Here is a 22,946-nt window from a genome sequence, read left to right as displayed (position 1 = left end):
CTGCTTTTCCCCAGGTGTAAGCCGGGGGTTCAGCTTACTGGGCAAAGGCTAAGCCTTGAGTTTCCCGACGTGGATGCGGGCGCAGTGAATAACTGAATTTGAGAGCGCATCTCTGCTTACTATCCTCCATTCTTTCTATGGCGTCGTCCCCTGGGGCTCTGGCCATTCCATTAATTAGCACTTGCCTTTCTACTGTGCATCTGAAAAAGTTCAGATCCTTCCCCTTCTCAGCTCGCTGTAAACTAGACCCCGTTAAACTCTGCAGTACTGTTCCTTCCATTCTATACATTTCGGTATATTTGTCTTACTGAATATTGTCGAGGTTTTTGAGAGATTGAATAATGGCTTTTCATATTTCCTAGAGGAGACCACACAACTCATTTCTAAAATACTTAGATTAGCAAAGCTATTTCCTGTGAAGAGCCCAAGAAATGTGGCGGTGTTCTAATGCCTAGGCAAGTTTTAGGCTGGTGAAGAGGGACAGAGCTCCCTCTCCTCTTTTCGTGCGCTGACCACCTGAGAATAAAGCAACTGCAGAAGTACCTCTCTTTAACTTTAATAAACATCCTATATTTGAAATATCTAAAGAGCAATTTTAATGCTTATACTTGATGGATACTGAAAAGTCCATTAAACTCGACTTTAAATTAAGAAACGTCCATCTTTACAGTTGCAAATTGTAAGAAGTGTTTGTTTTAGTAATAGTCTTGTGTTTAGAAATATTCAGCTTACTCAAGCAGTGTATTTTGTGTATTGATTCTAGTTTTTAAATGCAAATTACACCTTTTTCCTTCAAAATCATCTCAATTTCTACTTTTTTCTAAACTTTAAAATAAATGTTTTACATTTAATTTCATGTTGCTGTCAAAAATAAATTTACTCAGTAACTTGTGGTTTGAGGTGGCAGAAGTTGAAGTCTTGTTGCACTTGACATAGGGAAGGTGAACTTAAAATGCCAAATGAAAAGGATTTTTTCCTCGGATTTTTTTCCTCTATATTCTTTTATACTATCATGGAAAATAAATTATTGAAAACCACTTGCCTGCCACCTTCCAATCCTTGTTAGGGCAGGCATCAGAACCATGTCCTTCAATAAACCTTGAGGTATTTTCTTCTTTTTGGAGTGAGGGCAGGGAGCTTATAAAGCAGAAGGAGGGAACTTTTACATAAAACATCTTTGTTCTTGTGGGAGATGATGAATAAAGTAGTTATAAATTTATAAATGGAAACTGCATTGAAATCCTTTGGTGAAATCTTTAAAATAACAGAGTAAGTAGTAGATGCTGGAAAATTCTCTTGGAAATTTGATATTTCCATTTCGTTCAAAATTTTTTTATTTTTAGCTAAACATATTCTTAAGATTTTATATGCCTTTACTAAAAAGCTTCGTGGGAATCAAGTGCTATATGTGGGAGTGGCCTATTTATTTATTGTAAAAGTTTCTATATTTATTATCCTGTAGCCCCCAAATAAGTTATGACCCTTATATGTAATATATGTATGTTCTTGCTAAGCTTTTTATCCCCTAAATATTGGTATTTGCAGCATATTTTAATATTTAAACATTTTGTAACTTTACACTTCTGATATTTCAGGGAGAAAAAGCCAGTGTTACACTTAGCATACTTATGGTGTAACTTTGGGAAACGTATTGTTTAACCAATTGTTTCATTTTGTGATTTTTAAAAAATCAACTAATGGGAAGCACTTTTAGATGGCATTTTCTTTTTAAAGTGCCTTTTAGAGCTAACATATATTTGCTTTCAGATCGCTACTTCTGAAACTTGTTTTTCAACTATTTAACTTTGAGAGAAAGGGAAGATCGAATATATAAGGATAAATTCACACTGAAATAATTTCAGGTTTATTTCCAAAACATGTTGTCCTTATTCTGTTTTAAAGCAGACATACTAGGCACCAAGTAAAATCTTTGAGGGGAAGCATGAGGAGAGGAAGAAAAGAATAACTGAATCATCAATAGAATATGTCTAGTTTTTCAATTAGTCTACTTTTTCTAACTTCAAGACTTAAAACACCATGATCTTTTAGTGTAGCTCTCCTTAGCAAGAGGCAAATTATGTGGGGATTATAAGAGGAGTGGAAACCACAGAAAACACTGTCCTCCTGTTTTGAAAAAGTGTTTTAATAAGGCAAAAGAAGCATCAGGACAAACCATTTTTAAAACAAAGTCTTCAAGTTGGGTATTGAGACTGGCAAAGGGAGAAGCAAGGAGAAAAGTCAGGGAAAGATAAAATATTCAGATGAAAGCCAAAGCTATTTGCAATTACATGTTAGAACTCAGGGTTTTGCAGGTGAAAAAGATGTTGCTTAAATATATTCATAAACCTGTAGTAAGATTTCCACTTAGCAGTTTCAGAAGATTTAACTAGCTGCTTAAAGTATGACAAAACTGAATTTTAACAAATGATATTAAAATAGGACAGCCAATCAATTAACTGACAAAATAGAAGGCAGTGTGGGAGAGCCCTCCCCACATTCATTGCAGATTCGCAGCTCCCTCCGCCCGGTTTCCCTCCATCAGGCTAACGACCTCGTTTCTCCGGTAGAGCCTGGCCAAGTCGCAGGCGGTGTCCCCCTGATGGTTCCGATGCCCCACTTTGCAGGCCGTGTGCTTCACAAGGAACTCCACCACGGGGAGGTGGCCTTCTTTGGCAGCCAAGTGCAAGGGCAGGTTCCCTTCATTATCCTCGATGTTAACATCAGCTTGAAACTCCAGCAAAGTCTGTAAAGTGTCCAGGAAACCTGCTCTGGCTGCATCGTGAATGACAGCGAAACCAGTTCGGTCTTTCAAATCGGGATTAGCACCTCTAAGTAGTAGTCTCCTGGCAATCTCGGGATTTCCAAGTTTCATAACCTAGAAAAGAAGAAAAAACGGTAGAATCCTTCAAGTGCTCCTACTACAAGAATATTTTAAAATATCCATCTCTTTTTATGTATGTAACTATTTTTGATGAAGGAGTGCTTGGGGAAGACCCATATGATCGGGTTTGAAGGGCTCAGTTGCAGGAAGTGAGTACTATTAGGTAAAAGTAGAAGAAAACTAAAAATTGAGCTTCTATGATGGAATATCTTAAACGGGCCCAAAAGTAGGATAAATTGATTAATAAAATAGAATGAGTCCGACTTATATAAAATTCACTGACAACTTGGTTCTCTATCTCCCATAAAGAGTTGTGTAATTTCATGAATTTATTAAAATGAAAGAAATGGAACTTGAGATTTAAGTAAGTCTCCTTCTGTTTGCTTGTTCATGCTCATAAAATGTGCCTGGGGTGTTAATTCTGTAAAATAAAATGTGGGTAAATTTTATTTTCTAAATAGCTGAAAAGAAATAAGGAGAGTGAGTTTCTTTAAATCCTCAAAGAAGTGCTTCCACACATCAGACTCCATCTAGTCTGATTTTATAAGTGTGAACATGATCTCCTAAAAATCCAAACCTGGTATTTTCTTAAATTATTAATTTTCACAAGTTCTTTCCAAATAGATACAGCCCCAAGTTTCCAAGTATTTTTTTAAATAGTTGTTTTTTCTTTGCAATTATTTCATATGGGTTACTAGGTGTGTTTAGTGCTTAGAATCCTTCACTTGAAATTTAAAAATGTTACTGATTATTAAAGTGAAAAAAAGCAACAGTGTTCTACACTGTCAATGTATTTATCTAAAACTAAGTTCATGATATGTCTTATATTAGATAGGAAATGACTGTATGGAAACTGTTCTTGAAAAGAATGAAACAGTCATTCTACTATATTACTTACTGTTCCCTAAAGTTCTAACTAGCCTCCTAATTTTCAAGTGAGCAAAAGAAGAGAAAATAAGATATTTAATGTGTATTTTGGGACACAGACAGCTTTGTCTTGTGGTTTCAGCCCATTTATTAATCAACTGGTGATCCCATCTTATTTCCTTTTGCAGTTATTATCAGGCATTTAGGAATAGCTATGTGTAAACTGCCAGTATTTTAAAAGCCAGAATTTGGTATTAAAATTTGCTATCAACATACAAATAATTCACATGACAAAGACTTATCTACTGGTGTTTATATATATTTCACGCTAATAAGAAATCACTATTAGGCTCTCATAGTTATAAAATATTTTGTGGAGCAGTATTCAGTTGTACAATACATATAATTTAATTGTGAAAAATATAGTCTCATTAACATGCAAGAATATTTCAGCATTTTAATTGTTTTAATTTATATTTAGGTATATTCATAATAACCTAAATTTATAATACATTACACAGTAGACACTCAAATGTTTGTGAAATTAAATATACATTGGACAATACATACAAAGCTGATTTATCTCTTTAGAATGTTTGTTTTAAAAAATCACAAATTAAGGAACATGATGAAATATATTTAGAATGAATAATATTTTATAAATGCAAACTCTATAGATGGCCAAGATGTTAAGCTTCCCTGTTGATAAAACCCTGTTGACTTTTAGCCCTTCCTTTGGGGCAGTGGTTAAAAATGATACATAATTTATTTTTCAAGAACTTCAATGAAATACTTTTTGGTTATGAAAAATTAACACAGTCTAATTTTTACCACAGCTGCCTCTAAATACTTAGTCACATCTAAGGACCTGAACTGGGAAAAATAAGAGAGAGACACCTTGGATCTTTGTAAAGCAAATGTACGATTAAGGCCTTTGATATCATCCTGATTGAGAAGCTTACACTAGGAAGGGGGAAAAAGCTTTTGTAATTGGGTTAATAAACATAATTGTAGGAGAAAATTTGCCATATTTCACCAAAAATAATAGTACTGCTGGAAATTGTTTTGAAAGAAAGTTCTTTCTTGAGTTATGACACAACTTCAGAGTCAGGATTATACATACTGAAAATAAGCCTTGAGACTCCTGTTTGTGTGTGTTTCATTATATGTACTAGGACTAAGCCACAATAAGTGGGTGTTAATATCTTGATAAGTATGTTTAATATAAACGAGACTGCAGAATTGTATTAAAAATGTTTGTCAAAACTTTTTTTTTTTTTGCAGTATTAATCTCCCAGTCTTCCTGCTCGTCAAAAGTCCTGCAAGATCCTATTCTTACAGGGTTAAGTGGCTCACTCTTTGTGATATTTATATAATATTTTGAATGTTCAATAGGAAACTTTTCAATATATTAAATTTGTGGCATTGCTATCATCACAAAACCTGTTAAAAACTACTAGGTGGAAAAAGAAAAAAATCCTTTCCCCACTTAATCTACCTGAAATAACAAGATAAATAATTTAGTATCTGTAAGCTTCCTTAATACTGAAATTTTTGCAAGGTCAGTGTATTCTGATTTAAAATATACAGGTTGTATGGACTTCATCTGTCAATAGTACATCTCCTGCCACTTAAATTTCCAATTCTTGCAATTAAAACAAAGCACTCTAAAAACCCTCTCCCCAGTGGATTTTCAAAAACAGCTTTAAGTGTTGCATTTCGAATACGCATAGCTTATAAGAATATCATCAGAACTCAGATAAAGCAACTGTTTGAGGCTACTTTGCCATTTTTCTGTTTCTAAGCCTTTCAACTAAGTTACATGATAACGTTCAGAGGAGGAAAAAAAATTATCAGGTACAATACTTGGCAGCTGGACGTGTTTCATTTGTTGCTTGTAAATCTAATTACTAAAAATTAGAACATACCAGGGTATGACCGCAGAGACAAAAACACTATAAACTGAGCTCTGATTAGAAAATTCAACTTTTTATTCCTCCTCGATCCTGAATGGGTGGATGGTATTACATTAACTGTGAAATGTACATCCTGTGCCCGTGCCCAGGCCACCCATTCCAAACGAGGAAAGGTCGTTGGTCAAAACCTGAAGCATTTGAAGAAAAAACACCCTTGCCAGTAGTCAAGAAAATTAACGTTAAACTCAATTATTGGAGCAAAGTACGGAAACCACTAATAGCAGTGTATTTACTTCAAATAATAATCATAATAACGTGTTTACAGAGCTGTCTAAAAAAAAGAAAAACCAAAAAACTCAGCGCTGCTACGACTGCTACAGAATCCCCACCGTCACAAAAACATTCCAAAAATTAAGACCAAACCTGGAACCCACTTGATATCGAGGATGTTATTGGATTTGACGAGTTTGTTCAAAGTACGTCATTTTGGGGAGTTGGATCCACTTAAAGATATAAAATATGGCAACCAACTAGTTTTTAAAACAGTTAAATTTTGTACCCCTGAAAGCTTAAAAGCTATTATTCTAGAAACCCGGGTCACGTAGGCAACATTGTTGACCTGTTTTCCCCACCTCTCTGGATACCAACCTGCAGCGCAGTCCTTCCAAATCCATTTTGTGCATTGACGTTTACATTATTTTGCAACAAACTAGTAAGTTGCTCTAGGTCCCCCCTGGCAGCTGCGGACGCCAACTCGTTCCCCCAAGGCTCGGCCATTCTTTAGGGTCCTGACGATCGGGAAAAGATGAATTAGTTGTTTTTCTTTTTCCCCTTTCCTTCGCTCCTAACCAGGCTGCATGATGGCATCGGAGACTGACAGAAGGACTGGGATGGTTAATCTGGAGTAGAGCTTGGTAGTAAATACTAGTAAGATCTGCCTGCCAAAAGCCCGCCCCTCGATTCACACGTGATTATTCAGCAAAACTGAGCCATTGGAGAGGGGCTCCGCTCCTCGCTTTTTAGCTTAACCCCTATGAAGAATTCTGGTGATTAAACTGAGAGATATACAGGCACACATATATTTCTGGTAAATTACTCTGGACGTAAAATATAGGCAGAGCTGGCACGTACCTACACTACAGATCTCCGTGAGGAATGTGTGCGGAGGTTTAAGGCACTAGATCAGGGCAGAAAATACCGCGAAAAAAGAGACATTTGGGGGGGAAGAAAAGGCATCAACCCACCCTTGTTCACGGTGGTGACTTGAGCCGCACGAACCAGTACCGCAGGGGCAGGTCCTCGAAGGGGCTCGGTCTCCATCCGTCTCGCCGAAGGGGTAGTCCTGAGTCCTCCGCTGCAGGGAGAGCGCCGCGGTGGCTGGATGCTGAGGTGCTCCGGGGGTTAAAGATGATCGCCAAAAGCAAATGAGAGTAGCAGTTCCGTGGCCCTCAAGTTACAGGTCGTAACGACTCCTCGGTGGCCTTGGATTCTCCGGAGGAGCCTTAATTCGCGTTCAGGCCGAGCTGCGGGCTAACGCCGCGCGGGAGGGCTCCGGAGCCCGCCCGCCGGGCTACCGCAGCCCCACCGAGCCTCAGAGGCCGTGGGAGCCAGGCTCGGCGCGCGTCTCCGGAGACTGCCGGGCGCGCGGCGGGCCCCCGGCAAGCCGGTCATGCCGGCCCCACCGGGTCCTGGGACTCCCAGCAGCGTGAGGAAGGGGGAGAGCGATGCGGGAAGTGTCTATGGGGCCCGGGCTGCTGAAGCAGCGCGCTGCAGCATCGCGGCTGCACAGGGCAGCCCACCGGTAACTTCCCGCCTACGACCGAGCCAGTTCAGACTTCCTAATGTAGAAGCTCATTGAGCTGCCGCCGCCTCTTTTCCTTCCTTTCCCGGTTTTCTGAGGGCCTCCGGAGATCGGGAGCGTCCTGGGAAGTCTCAGGCCAAGCTCTGAGTATCGGGAGTCGCCACAATCCCAGGGCGCAGCCAGTCCCGCCGCTCTTGGCGAGAACCCAGCGGCTTCGGCGCCGGGTGCCACTTCGCCAACCTCTCGCGGTCCCCTGGCCTGTGCCCCCAGCCTGTGCAGCCGATAGGGCAGCTGCCGCCAGCCAGCTGTGCCCTGGAGCCGAGCTGGGTAGCACCGCTTGCTCCCGAGCCGCAGCGCTCCCAGTGACAGTTTCTTTTGTAGCTGGTCCCCCCCAAATCGTCGGTCCCTGCTCCCTTCACCCCTACAGACACTTGTGCGTCGTGCCCCTTTCTGGTCTTTTCCTTCCCTCCCTCCCTCGCTTCTTTTTTCGCTCAAACAATTGCTGCTTCTGTTGCCGCTGCAGAGATGGTGCCGGTTTCTTCTCCCTTTTTTCCGACCTCATCAGCTTTTTTTGAAAAGAAAAAAATTGAGCGCTTTTTGAGTTGAAAAACCCGCCCCCATTTTAACGGCAGAGTTTTAAGGAGGCTCGGCGGAGTTGCAGCGCCGCGGGAGCGGGAAGGCTGGGCACCGCCCACGCCCCGCCCTCCGCCCTGGTGGCGCTCGAGCACTCTGCCGGGCTCGCCCCGCCCCCCGCCCCGCGCCCTTTCTCCCGCCTCCTCGTTCTCCGCTTTCCTCCCTCAGTCTCCTGCGCTGGCTCCCACCCGCTAACCCAGCGGCCAGGCCCCAGCCGGAGTGGCTTCTTCGGACCCGCGGAGCCGGGTTCGGCCCCCTCCGGCTGGCGGGCGGAATGGAGTCTGCGATGTGAAACCCCTGGCTGCCCCGAGGCCGGCGGGGGCGGAGGTGGAGGAAAGAGGCTTGTTAATTAAGGCTGCGGAGAGCCGCAGGGCCTTGGAGGCTCGGCGGCGCTGACTGCTGGAAGGCGGAGAGGAGGCTGGCGCAAAGCGAGTCTTTCCCCGGCCCTGGCCGGGCAGCCCGGCCCGCCTCCGCGCTCCCCAGCTAGGCTCTCGAAGTTCGGGCGGCCAGGCCTACGGCTGCCGCCTCTTCCTCTGGGGCGCGCGCTGTGTAAACTCGGCCTCCTTTTCTCAGTGCAGTGCTTCGGCCTCGCACCTGCTAGCTCAACGCCCAGGGCCGCGGTGGGCAGAGGTGGCCGCGGGGTGGAGGGAGAGACCTGACTGACAGCAAAACCAGTGCTCAGGAAAAGCAAAAGTCTTTTATAGACTGATTTTTACGAAAACTAAAGGCATGGTATAGGTAAGAAATCACGACGAACTCTGAAGCCTTAATGTTACAGGGACTTGAAACTGAAATATTCCATTTCTTTGGGGAAAGGGAGAAAAGCAATTAACTTTAAAGCAAAAAAAAAAAAGTCTTGGGAAGGATTTTCTAACAAGGCCATTTCTTTCTTGTCAAAGTTCTCTCTGACTACTTAGATGGGACTTGTTTTGGGGGGGAGGGGGGTGTCTAAATGTAAGGGAATAGCATCTTCCTAATCGTTTATTTCAATCATCTGAGACACCAGTTCTGTGTACTTTTAACTTCCTCTTTTAGCTATGTAAGATTAATTAATTACTGTTTTCTATATTTTTTGTACTTAAAAATATCCAACACGGTTGCAGGATGCACCCAGCGGTCAAAATGAAACCAAGCAAAAAATGACAGGTGGTCTAATTATTACCGACCTCTAGCAAGCATGTCCTCCAGCAACATCTATACCCAGCTCCTTGAAGTACACTGGGAGTATTAGCAACGAAACACACCAACAACGTATGGATAATCATCTAGCATCAGATTGCCTGGTAGGTAGAGGGAGAGTTGAAACTGCGAAGAATCCTGCAGTGTTTCCTTTAACTGAATTGTTGAGAGGAAAATAACCAGAGCTCTTTTCTCTTAGGTAACTAAACTTGAAATGTGAATCAAACATGAACTACAACACAAGAAATTAACTCCTCTCGTTTCTTACATATATTTAGACATTTCAAATAGAACATTTAGGATTCCATATATACCAGTAAATACCATAAATAATATAATTTACTTTTGATTATTCTGGGAAATTAGTATGTAATCTTTCAGTACAGCTGGAGGGTGTGATGATATAGTAGCACTGTTGGCTGTTAAGAGATAACTGGCATTAGTCCAACTTATGAGAGTTGCTTTCTAGCATTTATTATGGTTTCTTGCCAAGAGAAGACATTGTAATAAGGAAGACTATTGTACTCATGTAAAGTATAGGTATACATGTGTTATAATTTTCATGAAATAAAATTCTTTTTGCTGAATAACGATAAATAAAACTTATGGTAATTTAAGATGCATACAGAGCTGGATTAATAGTTTTGGAGCTCGTAAGCATTGAAAAGATTTTGATGTCCCAACAACTCACCTCATATGTAAATAAAAATAATACAAAACCAAAAAATAAGTGTAAAGGAGTCCAACAAAGTTCTGATTTTTCCCATGTTGACTACTTCAATGCTTTTGCTGAAATATTAAATTCTTTAAGAAACTTTGTTTGTTTTCTACTCTGGCTTAGCTAGTGTCCTGAAGCATATACTTCGTTTGCTTATTGTATAACCCAGAACTGACAGCATAGAGATTACAATCTTAGTTCAGAAAGCGTAAGTAAGCACTACAAAAGACCTCCAATGAAAATCTCATATTGAGGGCTAGTTCACTGAAGTCAAAGTTGAGTATCTTTGCCCTCAATAAGCTTACATTCTAACATTATGTACAAAAAAGATTAACAGTTAAGCATCTGTTATATTGAAAGTAGTAGTTTGTCTTTTAACACAGTAATGACATATCTCTCAAACACTGAAATAGAGCCTTTTAGTTGGATATAAAATACTAACAGTCATGGAAATTTTTTCAGCAGTTCATACTCATTTTAAAGGGTTTATAGAAATACTACAGTCAAATTATTTTGTGCTTTTTCCCTCATTGACTTAAGTATGCATAGTTTCTGAATGATTAACTTATGGATATGTATATATGGCATTTACAGTTTCTTTACATAGTCCCCAAGTCTTCCTTTTGTTATATTTATAGATCCAAGAGAGGTAGAAAACAGACTGGTACCCTCAAGGGGCCTTTTTTATCATTTCATTATTGTGGCTTTGGGATTTTATTTCTGAAATTCAGCAGGCTTTTTCATACGGGTTCTCACACCACTTATGAAAGTCTTTTTGTAAAGTAAGAAAAGAAATTGCCCAGTAAGCAACTCAAAAGTTTAAACATAATAGCAACAATTAATATTTATGTAGTGTTTCCTGGTTATAACATCATGCACACATTACTTAATCTTTACAACTCTGGGAGGTAAATATGATAACTATCCCCATTTTTCAGGTGAAGGAATTGAGGCTTATAGAGAATGTGACTAAGGCCAATAAGTAGTGGATATAGGATTTGAACTCAGAATTCATCCCCAAATGTTAGGCCTTTTCCATTACTTAAGAGTCCAGTTCACTGGAAGCTTTGGGTTTGGAACTCTCCCAGACTTTTCCCTATGTGCTTCCATTGGCTGGTTTTGGCCTGTATCCTTTCCCCTTTTCCTGTAATAAATTGTAACCATAAGCTAAAAAAAAAAGAGAGTCCAGGATCAGGCACTAGTGTCCTAACGAACATTAAATCATTATATGAAATACATTTTGGATTACTTAAGTGTGGATCTAACTGTAGTAGCATTAATCTTCTCAGGAATTAGATTGTAATTGAGTAGCATTGTTAAAAAGCTTGATTAACTTAAGGGATCAAGGTTAACGCCCCCAATAATGAGTCATGTTGATGTCATGTGTCCCTGATATGATGTGATGAGGACACATCACCTTTGTGGAATCCTTCCCCTGAATCCATAAACTCAGCACAATTCTGAGAAAACATTAGACAAACCCAAACTGAGAGAGATGCTATAAAGTTCCTGACCATTAGTCTTCAAAAGTCAAGACCGAGCAACGGTCACAGATTGGAAGAGGCTAAGGAAACATGACCACTAAATGTAATGTGGTATGCTGGTTTGGACCCTGGAACAGAAAAAGTACATTAATATAAAAATCCAAATAGAGTCTCTAGAACATAATTACTAATATTAATGCCAGTGTTAATTTCTTAGTTTTGATATCAGTACCGTGGTCATGCAAGATGGTAACAGAGGAAGCTGGAAAAGGAGCATTCTGTACTATGTTTGCAACTATTATATAAATCTAAAATTATTTCAAATAAAAATTTAGCAAAATAACTACAAGTAAACTTTATTATATATATTTGAAAAAATATGAAATAAAATTCCTTTTAAAAGAAGAATGGTAAGATCAAAGAACATGGAGATTCTAGAAAAAGATCTATATTTGAATTAGACTGAGCTCCATGAGTTAGTGCAGTAAAACAACTATGAGAATGGATAGATTAAAATTATTTTTCTTTGCTCATGCTTATGGACAGAGAATCTCTATATTTTTATTCTCTCAGTTTTTGACACTGGAATGAAATTGTTTCCTTTAAGGAAGGAATTCTGGGAAAATGAATTTTCTCTCTTTTTTTTAAGATTTTTTTGATGTGGACCACTTTTAAAGTCGTTATTGAATTTCTTAAAATACTGCTTCTGTTTTATGTTTTGGTTTTTTGGCCACAAGGCATGTGGGATCTTAGCTCCCTGACCAGGGATCAAACCTGCGTCCCCTGCACTGGAAGGCAGATTCTTAACCACTGAACACCAGGGAAGTCCAGAATTTTCTCTTAATTCAGTATTTATTTTTCTTTCATTCCTTTCTCTGTAGTGGAAAGTTACTCTGGATTCTGGGTATCCAACCATGAATAGTTACGTCATAGGGAAGAATCAGTCTCTTCAGGAATTATACACTATGGAGGGTAAAATGCAGGGAGGCAACAGGGTGAGTGGAAAGAGCACTAGTTTTGACCTGGCCTTGAATACTAGGTCTGTCTCTGTATAGCATGACTTTGGGCACATTCTTAGCCTATCAGAGCAGTTTTTTATTCTGTAAAATGGTTGTTGTAAAAATTAAATGAGATAAAGTGTGTGAAGTACCTGTACATACTAGACATCCAATAAAAATAAATCCAAAGGCATTGGTTGTTATGTACCCAAGAGTTTGCTATTTATGAACTATGGTGAATATAAAAACACATGGAATGAAATGGCTGATAATCTCAAAGAACTTTCAACCTTTGAGGAGAGATTAAAACATGCAGAGATGAAACAATTAGAGAAAAAAATTACAGAATTTATCAGAGTATTAAACTGTGTTGTAAAGATAGTACAGCAGTGATTAGAAAGGAGAAGAATCCTTGTTGGCGTAAATATTATGAAAGAGGTGATCCTAAGAAAAGCATTTAGGAACTGGTATACAAAGTAATAGCAACTAATATGGTTTAAGGTTTTGAAAAGTTTTCACAAGCATTATATCACTCAATAATCACAATCACTCTGTGAAATAAGTTTTATAAGCCCCATTTTAGAAGTAAAGAAATCAAGACTCAGAGAAGTATTTTGTCTTTGTTTTTGTCAAGCGGCAGAACTAGAACTCAAGCTTAGTAATGCTGACTATGAAATCTGTGCTTGCTTTGTAAAAATATTTTATGCTTCCATGCATTTTCATAATTGTTTTCTCATCACCTGAAATAGTCATGTCAGAAGCTGAAGTCAGAGAGTCTAAGTGACCCAACCAAGTTCCCCCAGCTAATTAGTTGGGAAAGCAGTACTAGAAACCATATGCCTGAATGTCTAGTGTATTCTTCCCCTCTTTCTGTATTACCACATTCTTTTAATTTCCAGATGGAGAGGAGGGAGAAGGGGAGCAGTACTGGATTTGAATGGGCTTCGAGATATACACACATGTCATCACAGAGAAAAATCTCAACTTTGCAGGGCTGCATTAATCCTGGCCATGTAACTAGACAATCATCCACTTGCCTTGTGCTGAGAATGACATATATGAATGGGGCAAGTGAATTGCCACACTTAAATTGCTGGTACTATGTTTCACCTCTTAATTCATATTCATGCTATATTTTGGAATTACTTCCTTGGGGGTGGCAACTAACTAAGAAACCCTTCAATTCATGTGACTATGGAGGGTTCTGTTCCTTATCTACCTCATTCTGGTCTAAATACAGACCATTACATGAGAGTTGTAGGCCAGACTATTTTCGTCTAAAGAAAAAAAAGCAGAATAAACCTAGGTCTTTAGAACACCACAGTGCTCTTTGTGTTCAGGGAATACAAAGATTCTATATGGTGATTTCACTAGTTTCTATTTTAACACTACAGCACAAAATCAGCAAACTTACTTCACACTTTCAGGATTTTACATACTTTCCACCGCAAGTACATGCTCGATTTCAGTCCAGAAGATATTTTCCCAAGTCAAAGTTGAACATACTCTACTGTCACTCTTCCTCCAGCGGGAATGACATAAACTATCACACTTCACTGTACATAGTCTTCGACTATTGGCTCAAAGCCTGATCATCTTTTTCTCGGGATCGATATTCTCACCTTTCTCCGCTTCTATGTCTGCCCCATGACTACCGTGGGAATCTGGTTGCTTGCCATTCTTTGTTACTGAATGAGGATGCAAGCGTCAGGGCTTGGGATCGAGTGTGACAGTGTGCAAGTGGGCTTTGACAGGTTGAGCATAAAAGACTATGTGAAGTTGTATTTTGGTGAAACAGAGAAAATGTACATTTATGAAATGTTTGTTAGACGGGATGTGACGGTGTGCTGAGTTGGTTTGTGAGGCTTGACGTGTATGTGTGTTACTATATAACCACGTAAGGAGCAGAATCTGATCCCCGCCCCAACCATGGGGAGGCGGTACCCCGAGGCCTTTGCTTAATTCAAACCGGAATAACCTGTTGCGGGACTCCAAGCTGCCGCAGTTGCAGGTTGGCGTCCCCGCTGGCGGCGCGCGGATCTCCGCCCGGGAGTCGCGCGCCCAGCGCCTGACAGGAGGGCAGTCACGTGGCAGCCGCAAAGCGGCGCTTTGCGACCTCGATGACAGGCAAAATGTGCGACAGCCTCGGCGCTGGCCAACCAGGGGCGGAGGCGGCGGCCAGGGAGGAAGCGGAGGAGGCGGAGGCGGCCGTGGCGTTCGCCCGCCTGCTTTTTCGCTCGTTTTCCCCGCCCCCGCCGGTCTTGTCGCCGTTGAAGGGAGCCGGCTGCGTGCTGTCGCAACCAGCCCTCATCCCTGGCCGGCGACAGTAAGACCGAACCCACATCCCTACCAACCTTCCTGTCGGGGCGGCTGCGGCTCGGGCTCCGCGGGGCGCAGGCAAGCGGCCCAGGCGCCTGAAGGTTACCGAGTGCATGAGCGCCTAGCCTCCCGCGCTGCCCCGCCCGCCGGCCCGCCGGCCCGCCCGCCGGCTCGCCCGCCAGCCCCTCGGCGCCCGGCGGCGGCGGCGGCGGCGGCGACGGCCGCAGGAGGCGCAGTCTCCCTCCCGGGTGCGCGCTTCGCTCCCGGAGCCGCGGAACTCGGCGGCCGCCATGGCGTCCAACATGGACCGAGAGATGATCCTGGCAGATTTTCAGGTGAAGTATCGGGCCCAGTTACCCTCTCACCTCCAACCTCGTGGGTTCCTGGTGCCCAAAGGGTGGCCTCTTCCCAGCGTTTGTTTGAGCACTGCAGTGCTGTGTGGTTTGAGTTTTTATACGGTACCTGGCTTGAGGTGTGTGTGAGTGGTGTGTGTGTGTGTGTGTGTGTGTGTGTGTGTGTGTGTGGTGAACTGTGGGGGACTGTGTTATGTTGGGGGTGTGTAGAATGGCTTATGTACGGCTTGAATGGCATTTGTCGAGTGAGTGGGTGTTATGTCGGGTTGTTTTGTGTGTGGATTGTATTGTTTCCTGTTTTATAGGTAATGTTTAGAATTCGAGGATAAGTGTGGGGCTTTTAAGTATGAGGTGCTTTAGGTGAGGAGTTTTGGGTTTGTGAGGAGAGTGTGCTGTATGGAGTGTGGGTGTGGTGTATTAAGGGGAGAGTAAAAAAGAATGATGGTGAGGAGGTGGTGAGGGTAGCGGGACATTGTGCTGGTTTTGAGGGAGAAATAAACATTTGAGACTTGATGCCTTATTGGAGTCTTTGGGGTGTAGGAAGAGGAGGAGGCAAATAGACTGTATGTATCAAAGTATCTTTGCAGTGAGTTCACAAGCTTTAATAAATTACCAATTCATATTTGTGGATTCCCTTCCTCTACAGATTTGAACTACTTGGTTGGTGTCCTTTCTCCAGGAGAAATTTTAAGGATGAGCAAAGATTATTTCTTACTGACTCAACTGTAGTGACAGTGGCATATAAGTATTTTAGGGAGGCCCTTTGAAAGTAGAGCTGTATGCTTCATGAAAGACTTGGAGTTAGAACTAATACCCTGTAAACACCACTTTTGCCTTTTGATGTTGGAAGAAAATATTGTAGTGAGATATTTTTAACCATTTATTTTGACATTAACCTAGAAGCTATAGTTCTGTATAGGCAGGCGTTTCCCTCCTTTAACACTGCCATCATTGCTCATGGTCTAACGCTAGCATAGTAGGCAATATTTTTCCTTACTGATATTTTGTTGGGCTTTTCTTCTTTCTCTAATTTTTAAAGTTACTTATTTTTACAACTAAATATTCTGATGGCCATTTCCAGAGTTTGCTCATTTAATTATTCAAGTCATATCTGCTACATTAGGAATATGCATATATCTGCATTTGATTATACTGTAACTTTCAGACTCAAACAGAAAGAAGTTCTGAAAATAAAAGTTGACCACAAGGTTTTGGTGCTTTGTAGGAGTAGGATTGGCCTGAGATTTTCTGCCTAATTCTTTCACCTTTTTTTTCATTCTCCAAGTTAGTCTTTTATCTAATGTGGAATGTAGTTGTGTGATAAAGGACTCTATATGTCTAGGAATGATTTTATCCTTTTGTAAAATTGTTCTGCTCTGGTAGGAATGGCTTTAGGCAACAAAAAGTATAGTTTACCTCATTAAAAGCTTTAAGGTAACTGTAACTTTGTTTTGATTTACCAAACTTTTGACTTCCTCTAATAACTTGTAGCTGTCTGCCCTCTTATTATTTGTGACAATTATTATTATTATTTTTTGGCCACGGTGCGTGTCATATGGGATCTTAGATCCCCGACCAGGGATCCAACCCGTGCCCCCTGCAGTGGAAGCGCGGAGTGTTAACCACTGGACTGCTGGGGAAGTTCCTATTTGTGACAATTATTATGCTTAGTTTTATCGGCCAGTCTGGAAATTTAGGATTACTGCATTCAGAGGCAAAGTAAGATTTCCTGACAAGCATTTGGGATTTTATTTTGATTGCATGAAAACATTCTAATAAGTTTTTTTCTTCAAACCAATGGCAATGCTGTGAACAATTGTTTACAAAATGGAAAAAGCTTATGGCATCTGCAGTGAACAGTTGTTTTCCAAATGGTGGGAGTTAATTGCATATTGTCAAATAGGCAGGAGAACATTACTGGTAGAAAAAAGTTATTTAGAAAACTATGCAGAAGCACATTAGCCTTTTGTGTATTTTAGGAACCTTGTATTCCTCTTACAAATGATGATTCCAGATGAGTTTATTCTTGTGGACTTGGTTTTAAAATGGATTATTCTTCACTTTGCTGTACACCTGAAACTAACACAACATTGTAAATCAACTATACTCCAATATGAAAGAAAAATTAAAAAAAAGGGTTTTTCTTACTTTAAAAAATATTATGTAAAAGCTTTGTAGAATTAACTTTAAAAAATTAGCATTTATCCAGTTATCAGAAACCAGGCAATTTATCTTGAAAATTATAGATCAAGACTTGGAATGTAGATGCTTGGATGATACTGGCTTCTTCTATAACTGGGCAAATCAATTTCCCCAGCCAAAGTGAGCATAGTAAAATTATGTTCTGTTTACTTCATATGATTATGAGAATTAATAATAGTTTTGAGAGCTCAGTGCTGCTCTTGTAGAAAGAGACATGATTTTTAAATGTGACTAGATTTTAAAAATAAATAAGTTTAAGATTTTGATTATTGCTGGAAAATACAATGTCTAAATATGGGAAAGTTTTTGAGAAGGATTTTGTATTCTCTATTTCAACTCAATAAACAAAGGACTTCTGTTGAAATCAGTGGCAGAGTGGCTAACAATCATATGAGGTAAATAGAACATAATTTTACTATGTTCACTTTTGGGTAGGAAAATTGATTTGACCAGTTATAGAAGAAGTCAGTATCATCCAAGCATCTACATTCCAAGTCTTGAGCTATAATTTAAAAAATAAATTGCCTGGTTTCTTTTAATGAGGTAAGTAGTGGATGGAAGATTTCAGCTCAGACTTAATGGGATAATTTGGGACTTTGTAGGTGAGTGAACTAATTACAAAGCAAATATATTCCAAATTGTCCTCTAAAAGATTTTTTCCCCCAAGTAAGAACAGCTACCAATAGAAAAAAAATTTAAATTGTGGTGAAATACACAATAACATAAAATGTGCCATCTTAACCATTTTTATCAATACGTGTCCAGTTCAGTGACATTAAGTACATTCACATTGTTGTGCAGCCATCACCACCAACCATCTTCAGAACTCTTTTTATCTTGCAAAACTGTAACTCTCTACCCATTAAACAGTAACTTCCCATTCTTCCTTCTCCCCAGCCCCTGGCAACCACCATTCTTTCTGTCTCTGTGAATGTGAATGCTCTAGGTACCTCTAATAAGTGAAATCATACAGTATGTGTTCTTTTGTGACGGCTTATTTCACTTAGAATAATGGCTTCAATTTTGTAGCATGTGTCAGAATTTCCTTCCTTTTTAAGGCTGAATAATATTTCATTTTATGTATTTACCATATTTTGTTGATCTGTTCATCTGACAATGGACACTTCTTCCCTAAGTTTTGGCTATCGTGAATCATTAATGCTGTACATGTACATGGATGTACAAATATCTCTTTAAGTCTCTGTTTTCAGTTCTTTGGGGTATATACCCAGAAGTAGAATTGCTGAATCATATGGTATTTCTATTTTTACTTTTTTTTTAGGAACCGCCATACTGTTTTCCATAGTGGCTGCACCACCAAAAGTTTGAATGGAGAGAATGACAGCGTAGTGTTTAATTAATTTGTAAATTCCACTCTGAACAAATGAGTTTAGAACTTGGAATAGTCCAACAAAAATCAGCTATAAATGTAAATAGTGTTAGCATAGTATATTACTGGTAAAGGAATGACTAGACTAGTACACCTACAGTTCTGGCTGACCAGAACCAGGAGGGGGTGTAAAGGAATTTCCTGGGTTTAAAAAACAGGCAGGCACTGATGAATCAAGAGAGATTTTTTTTCTTCCTTAAAGTTTTTTTAATAACAGATGCATTCAGGTGCAAGTTCCAAATCTTTTTCTTTTTGTAATTGTATAATTCATTAAGGTTGAGAGGTATAGAGCAAAAATCATTTGATCAAACAAACTTTTGAGACTGTATTCGATTTGCTTACAGATGCGAAAACAGTTATCCAAACAAAATTGCGGTTGCTATTTAATAATTTCAGTAATTAGTTACCTCTTACTTTGGGTCTAGATGAACAAAAAAATGAGCCTTCTCCCTTCTCCACCCCTTTAACCTTTCAGTTAATGCCATGGTAAATTCTTTTTCCTCTAAGATACTTTTTTTTACTTATAATTTTTCTTTGAGAACAAAATGAGTGGTGTACCCATTTAGATTAGTGTCACATGTGGGTCTCATGTTTTTTCTATTTATGTTTCTTTGTTACTGATAATATAGATACATAGATCATAGCTCTACTCAAGAAAAAACAACTTTTACTAGTAGTAATATTTTCTATCAGACTTTATCATAAACAAAACTTCTCTGCCTTGCTAAAAAAGTATTCTTTCTGAATCTAGTTCCATTGGTCACATATTAAGAGTACCTGTATTTCTTCTCTAGTTTGGCACTGATTTTGAGGTTACTTTCAGTTGTATATCCTGGATGACACAATTGTGGCTTTGTTTTCTACTCCTGGTCTTTCCAGCTAGTAATACCTTTGCTGCCTAAATTGCTTTGTACATTTACATATATTGGACTATCACTATGGGATGTAGTGAGTTTTCATTTGCCTGTCAACTCCTCTGAAGCGTGGACTCTTCCATTACACTACTGGTAAGTTACTTGTAGGTAATTTCTGCCCTTTCATTACATTACATTTTTTCCTTCTAAATGAAGCTGTGAATCACTCTTCTTTCTTGTTTAGTTTGACGCAAAGAGATATTTTCTACAAAAGAGGATACCAGACTGCGAGTAGAAATGGTATCGATCCAAACAGATAGGTATCCTTGGTGATGTTGTGGATCAGGGACCAAACTAAGTATTCATGGAACATCATCTTTATTTCCTGGGAGGTTACCTTGGGTAGGAGATTGAGTACTATGGCAGAAAGTAGTCTTGTTAGTATTCTTTCTTTCCTTTCTTCAGTCCCCTTCATTTTTAGAGGGACAAAGCATATTGTTTTGTGTCTGGATTGTTGGTCATTGGGAAAATAAGGTTTTGGCATGTAGATTAAAGTTTAGTAGTTAGTGGTTAAGAGCATGGGCTTTGATGTCAGATTACTTAGATTTAAATCACAGCTCTGCCATTCACTCATCTTGTGATTTTTGACCAGTTACTTCACACCACTTTGCTTCAGTTTTCCCATATGAAAAAAGGGTTAATGTAAAGTGATTAGAACAGGTGTCTGACATAGAAAGTGTTTAATACATTTTAGCTGTTATTTTCATTGTTGACAGTTTTAAAGTACTCACTTGTTCTCTGCAGGGCACTGTTTCTAGCTTCTCATTTTTCCTTTCGTGGATGTTGAGACCCCGAAAAAGGAAGTGACTTGTCCACGGTCATGAACTGGTTTGAAACAAAGATTTTATCCAGGTGTACATAAGAGTGTTCATTTTCTAGCTTAATTTGTCAGATAGCTTGGATGTCTAGAGGAAAACAAGACCCACCACTTAGAAATTTGTCCAAATTGATAAAACTTACATAGAAAATAAATTAACAGTGCCTGGCATATAGCAGACATACCAGCAGAGAGGGAAGGTGAGAAGGAGGAAGGGAGGAAGGGAGGAAGGGAGGGACTGATCATTCCTAAACTGCCATTCATTCCAGTTCAGTGCCATGCTTCTAAGCTCACTGGTGATCAGAAGCCATGGAATGGAGAGACTTTAGATTTGTTGAGCATGGCTCGGTTGATGCCTGTTGTTTGCCAGACAGGTTTTATGGATTCTGTAGTTCAGCGGTCAGGAAACTGTAGCCTGTAAGCTGGTTGCCTGTTTTTATACATAAAGATTTATTGGCACACTCATTTACCTGTTGTCTATGACTGCTTTCTTGCTGCAGTGACAGAGGTGAGTAGTTGAGACAGAGACTTAATGGCCCACAAGCTTAAAATATTTACTATTTGAGCTTTTAAGATAAAGTTATCTATGTCCCCTGCCCCCCCGCCCACCTGAAATCAGTACTTTTCTTTCTAGGTATTAGTAACTGCAAAGTGTTAGAACATTTGAATGCCTCACAGGTATACATGGTTACTTCTCTATAGGAGGCAGTTATAACATTGCACTTAGGCAGACTAGACTGCTCATTTTTTTGCTTTGTTTTTTTTTGTTTTGGCTGTGGTTTTCTGAGCAAGTCATTTATCCTTTCTGGGTGTCAGTTATTCAGTCTATAAAATGTAGATCTGCTTAGACCCATATCTACTTGAACACAGAAGATTAGACTAGATTAGGTGTTCAAATAGAGTCTGGATAATCACTTGGCAGCAGTGGGGTTGAGGACATTCAGTTATAATTCAGGTAATTTGTCTAGCTTAGGGGTCAGCAAACTACATCCTGAGGGCCAAATCACCAAATTTTTTGTCAGCAAGTCTTATTGGAAGGCAGTCTTGCATGTTCATTTACATACTATCTCTGGCCACTTTTGCCCTCATTAGCAGAGTTGAATAATTGATTGCATGACCTGCAAAGCCCAATATATTTACCCTGCCCCATATAGGAAAGTTTACTGATCCCTGGTCTAGATAAGTGGTTTTCAACTTTGGATGATTTCTGTTACCCAGAGAACATCAGACAATTTCTAGAGACATTTTTGGCTATCACAACTGCAGGGTGCTACTAGCATTTAGTGGGTAGAGGCCAGGGGTTCTGCTAAACATTGTGTAATGCAGTAGACATCCTGTGACAATGAAGAATTATCTGCCCAAGAATTTCAATAATTCTGAAAACCCTTGATCTAAATCAGTGGTTCTCAAACTTTAGCTTGCATAAGAATAAGTGGGAGGGCTTGTTAAATCACAGGTTACCGGAGCCCAGAATTTTTGATTCAGTGGATCTTGGGTGGAGCCTGCAAATTTGCATTTCTGCCAGGTTCCCAGGTTATGCTGATGTTGCTGGATCCAAGGACTACACTTGAGAAAAACTGATCTAGATGATTTTTGAGGTTACATCCATTCCTGTGATTGTTTGATTTTGTGGTCTTAAGTACTCTTCCATTTTTTATGACTTAGGAAAATTTGAGTTTTTCAGTATATACTGGATGCTCATAATAAAACATGCTGTTTCATGACTCCATATGTTTGAACCCTTAGTTTTCGTGTCCCTTTGGAAAACTTCTATTTATTGTTCAAAATTATTGCCTACCTTTTGTTTATAAAACATCAGTACTCTGTGCCCAGTTAGTGTTAATCATTTCTTCTTATATATCTTGTACATATTTCTTTTATATCAGAAATAAGAGAATTTCTCAAAAAATTCTGAAAAATTTCTGAAATTCTCAAAAATTTCTCTTTTGAGTCTTATATCAGATTGTCAGTAATCACTTAACATGTTTCTTTTCCCTACTGTCAGCTCTTTGAGTGAACAGCTGCTTGGGTCTGAACCACTGTTCCTATAGTATCTATTAAGAGGTGCTCAGTGAATGTTTTTTGAAGAAATATTATGAATATTGGCTGTTATGGTACAAGTAAGTGGAGTAGAATTGTAAATTATGTATTTTTAAGCATTTACCATTTTCTGACATATGGTTTTGAATAAGAAAATCTGTCACTGAGAGAATACAAATTAGACTTGTTTATTAAATTGAGGGTTATAACTTCAAGGTGACGCATTTATAGAGAAGTACAAAACACCCACACTCTGTTTTAGCTTTTACAGAGGGCTCAGTTAATGTGACAAAATATACGGCCTGAGGCCATATTTGTAAAATTTGAATGCTGTTACTGAATTGCTACGTGTTAGCCATCCTTCCTGATTATGTTTTCACTCTCAAACTGTTTTTTAAGGCAGAAATTCTAATTTAAAATAAAAATTGCTTACC

The 22,946-nt window shown here is 39.5% G+C and overlaps 2 protein-coding genes and 1 long non-coding RNA gene across 3 annotated transcripts in view; 2 read left to right on the top strand and 1 right to left on the bottom strand.

Moving 5' to 3' along the window:
* Positions 1–1,841: 1,841 nt before the first annotated feature.
* Positions 1,842–8,104, bottom strand: CDKN2C (cyclin dependent kinase inhibitor 2C). The gene is made up of 3 exons (XM_082611933.1): positions 6,909–8,104; positions 6,313–6,452; positions 1,842–2,875 (listed from the first exon to the last, which is right to left on the bottom strand). Exons 2-3 carry the CDS (start codon positions 6,439–6,441, stop codon positions 2,498–2,500), a joined length of 507 nt encoding a protein of 168 aa, XP_082468059.1. The 5' UTR covers positions 6,442–6,452; positions 6,909–8,104; the 3' UTR covers positions 1,842–2,497.
* A 162-nt stretch (positions 8,105–8,266) lies between these two features.
* Positions 8,267–10,724, top strand: LOC309800367. The gene is made up of 3 exons (XR_014293447.1): positions 8,267–8,836; positions 9,202–9,381; positions 9,477–10,724. It is a non-coding gene; the product is annotated as an uncharacterized lncRNA (long non-coding RNA).
* Positions 10,725–14,972: 4,248 nt separating this feature from the next.
* FAF1 (Fas associated factor 1) overlaps positions 14,973–22,946 on the top strand; it is a 486,072-nt gene continuing 478,098 nt past the window's right edge. The window contains exon 1 of the mRNA XM_082614051.1: positions 14,973–15,131. Within this exon, the coding sequence (XP_082470177.1) occupies positions 15,087–15,131 (45 nt within the window). The 5' untranslated portion in view covers positions 14,973–15,086. The remainder of the gene's footprint in view (positions 15,132–22,946) is intronic.

The sequence above is a fragment of the Mesoplodon mirus genome, assembly GCF_964341445.2.
Source record: "Mesoplodon mirus genome assembly, chromosome: 3".
NCBI lineage: Eukaryota > Metazoa > Chordata > Mammalia > Artiodactyla > Ziphiidae > Mesoplodon > Mesoplodon mirus.
The sequence above is the reverse complement of the archived record's forward strand: the minus strand, read 5'-3'. Positions and strand labels throughout refer to the sequence as shown.

Excerpts from the sequence above, each read along its gene's own strand:
- CDKN2C (XM_082611933.1), bottom strand. The coding sequence starts at position 6,441 with ATGGCCGAGCCTTGGGGGAACGAGTTGGCGTCCGCAGCTGCCAGGGGG. Across the intron at positions 2,876-6,312 it reads TTGGAAGGACTGCGCTGCAG|GTTATGAAACTTGGAAATCC; the intron begins GTTGGTATCCAG and ends CTTCTTTTCTAG.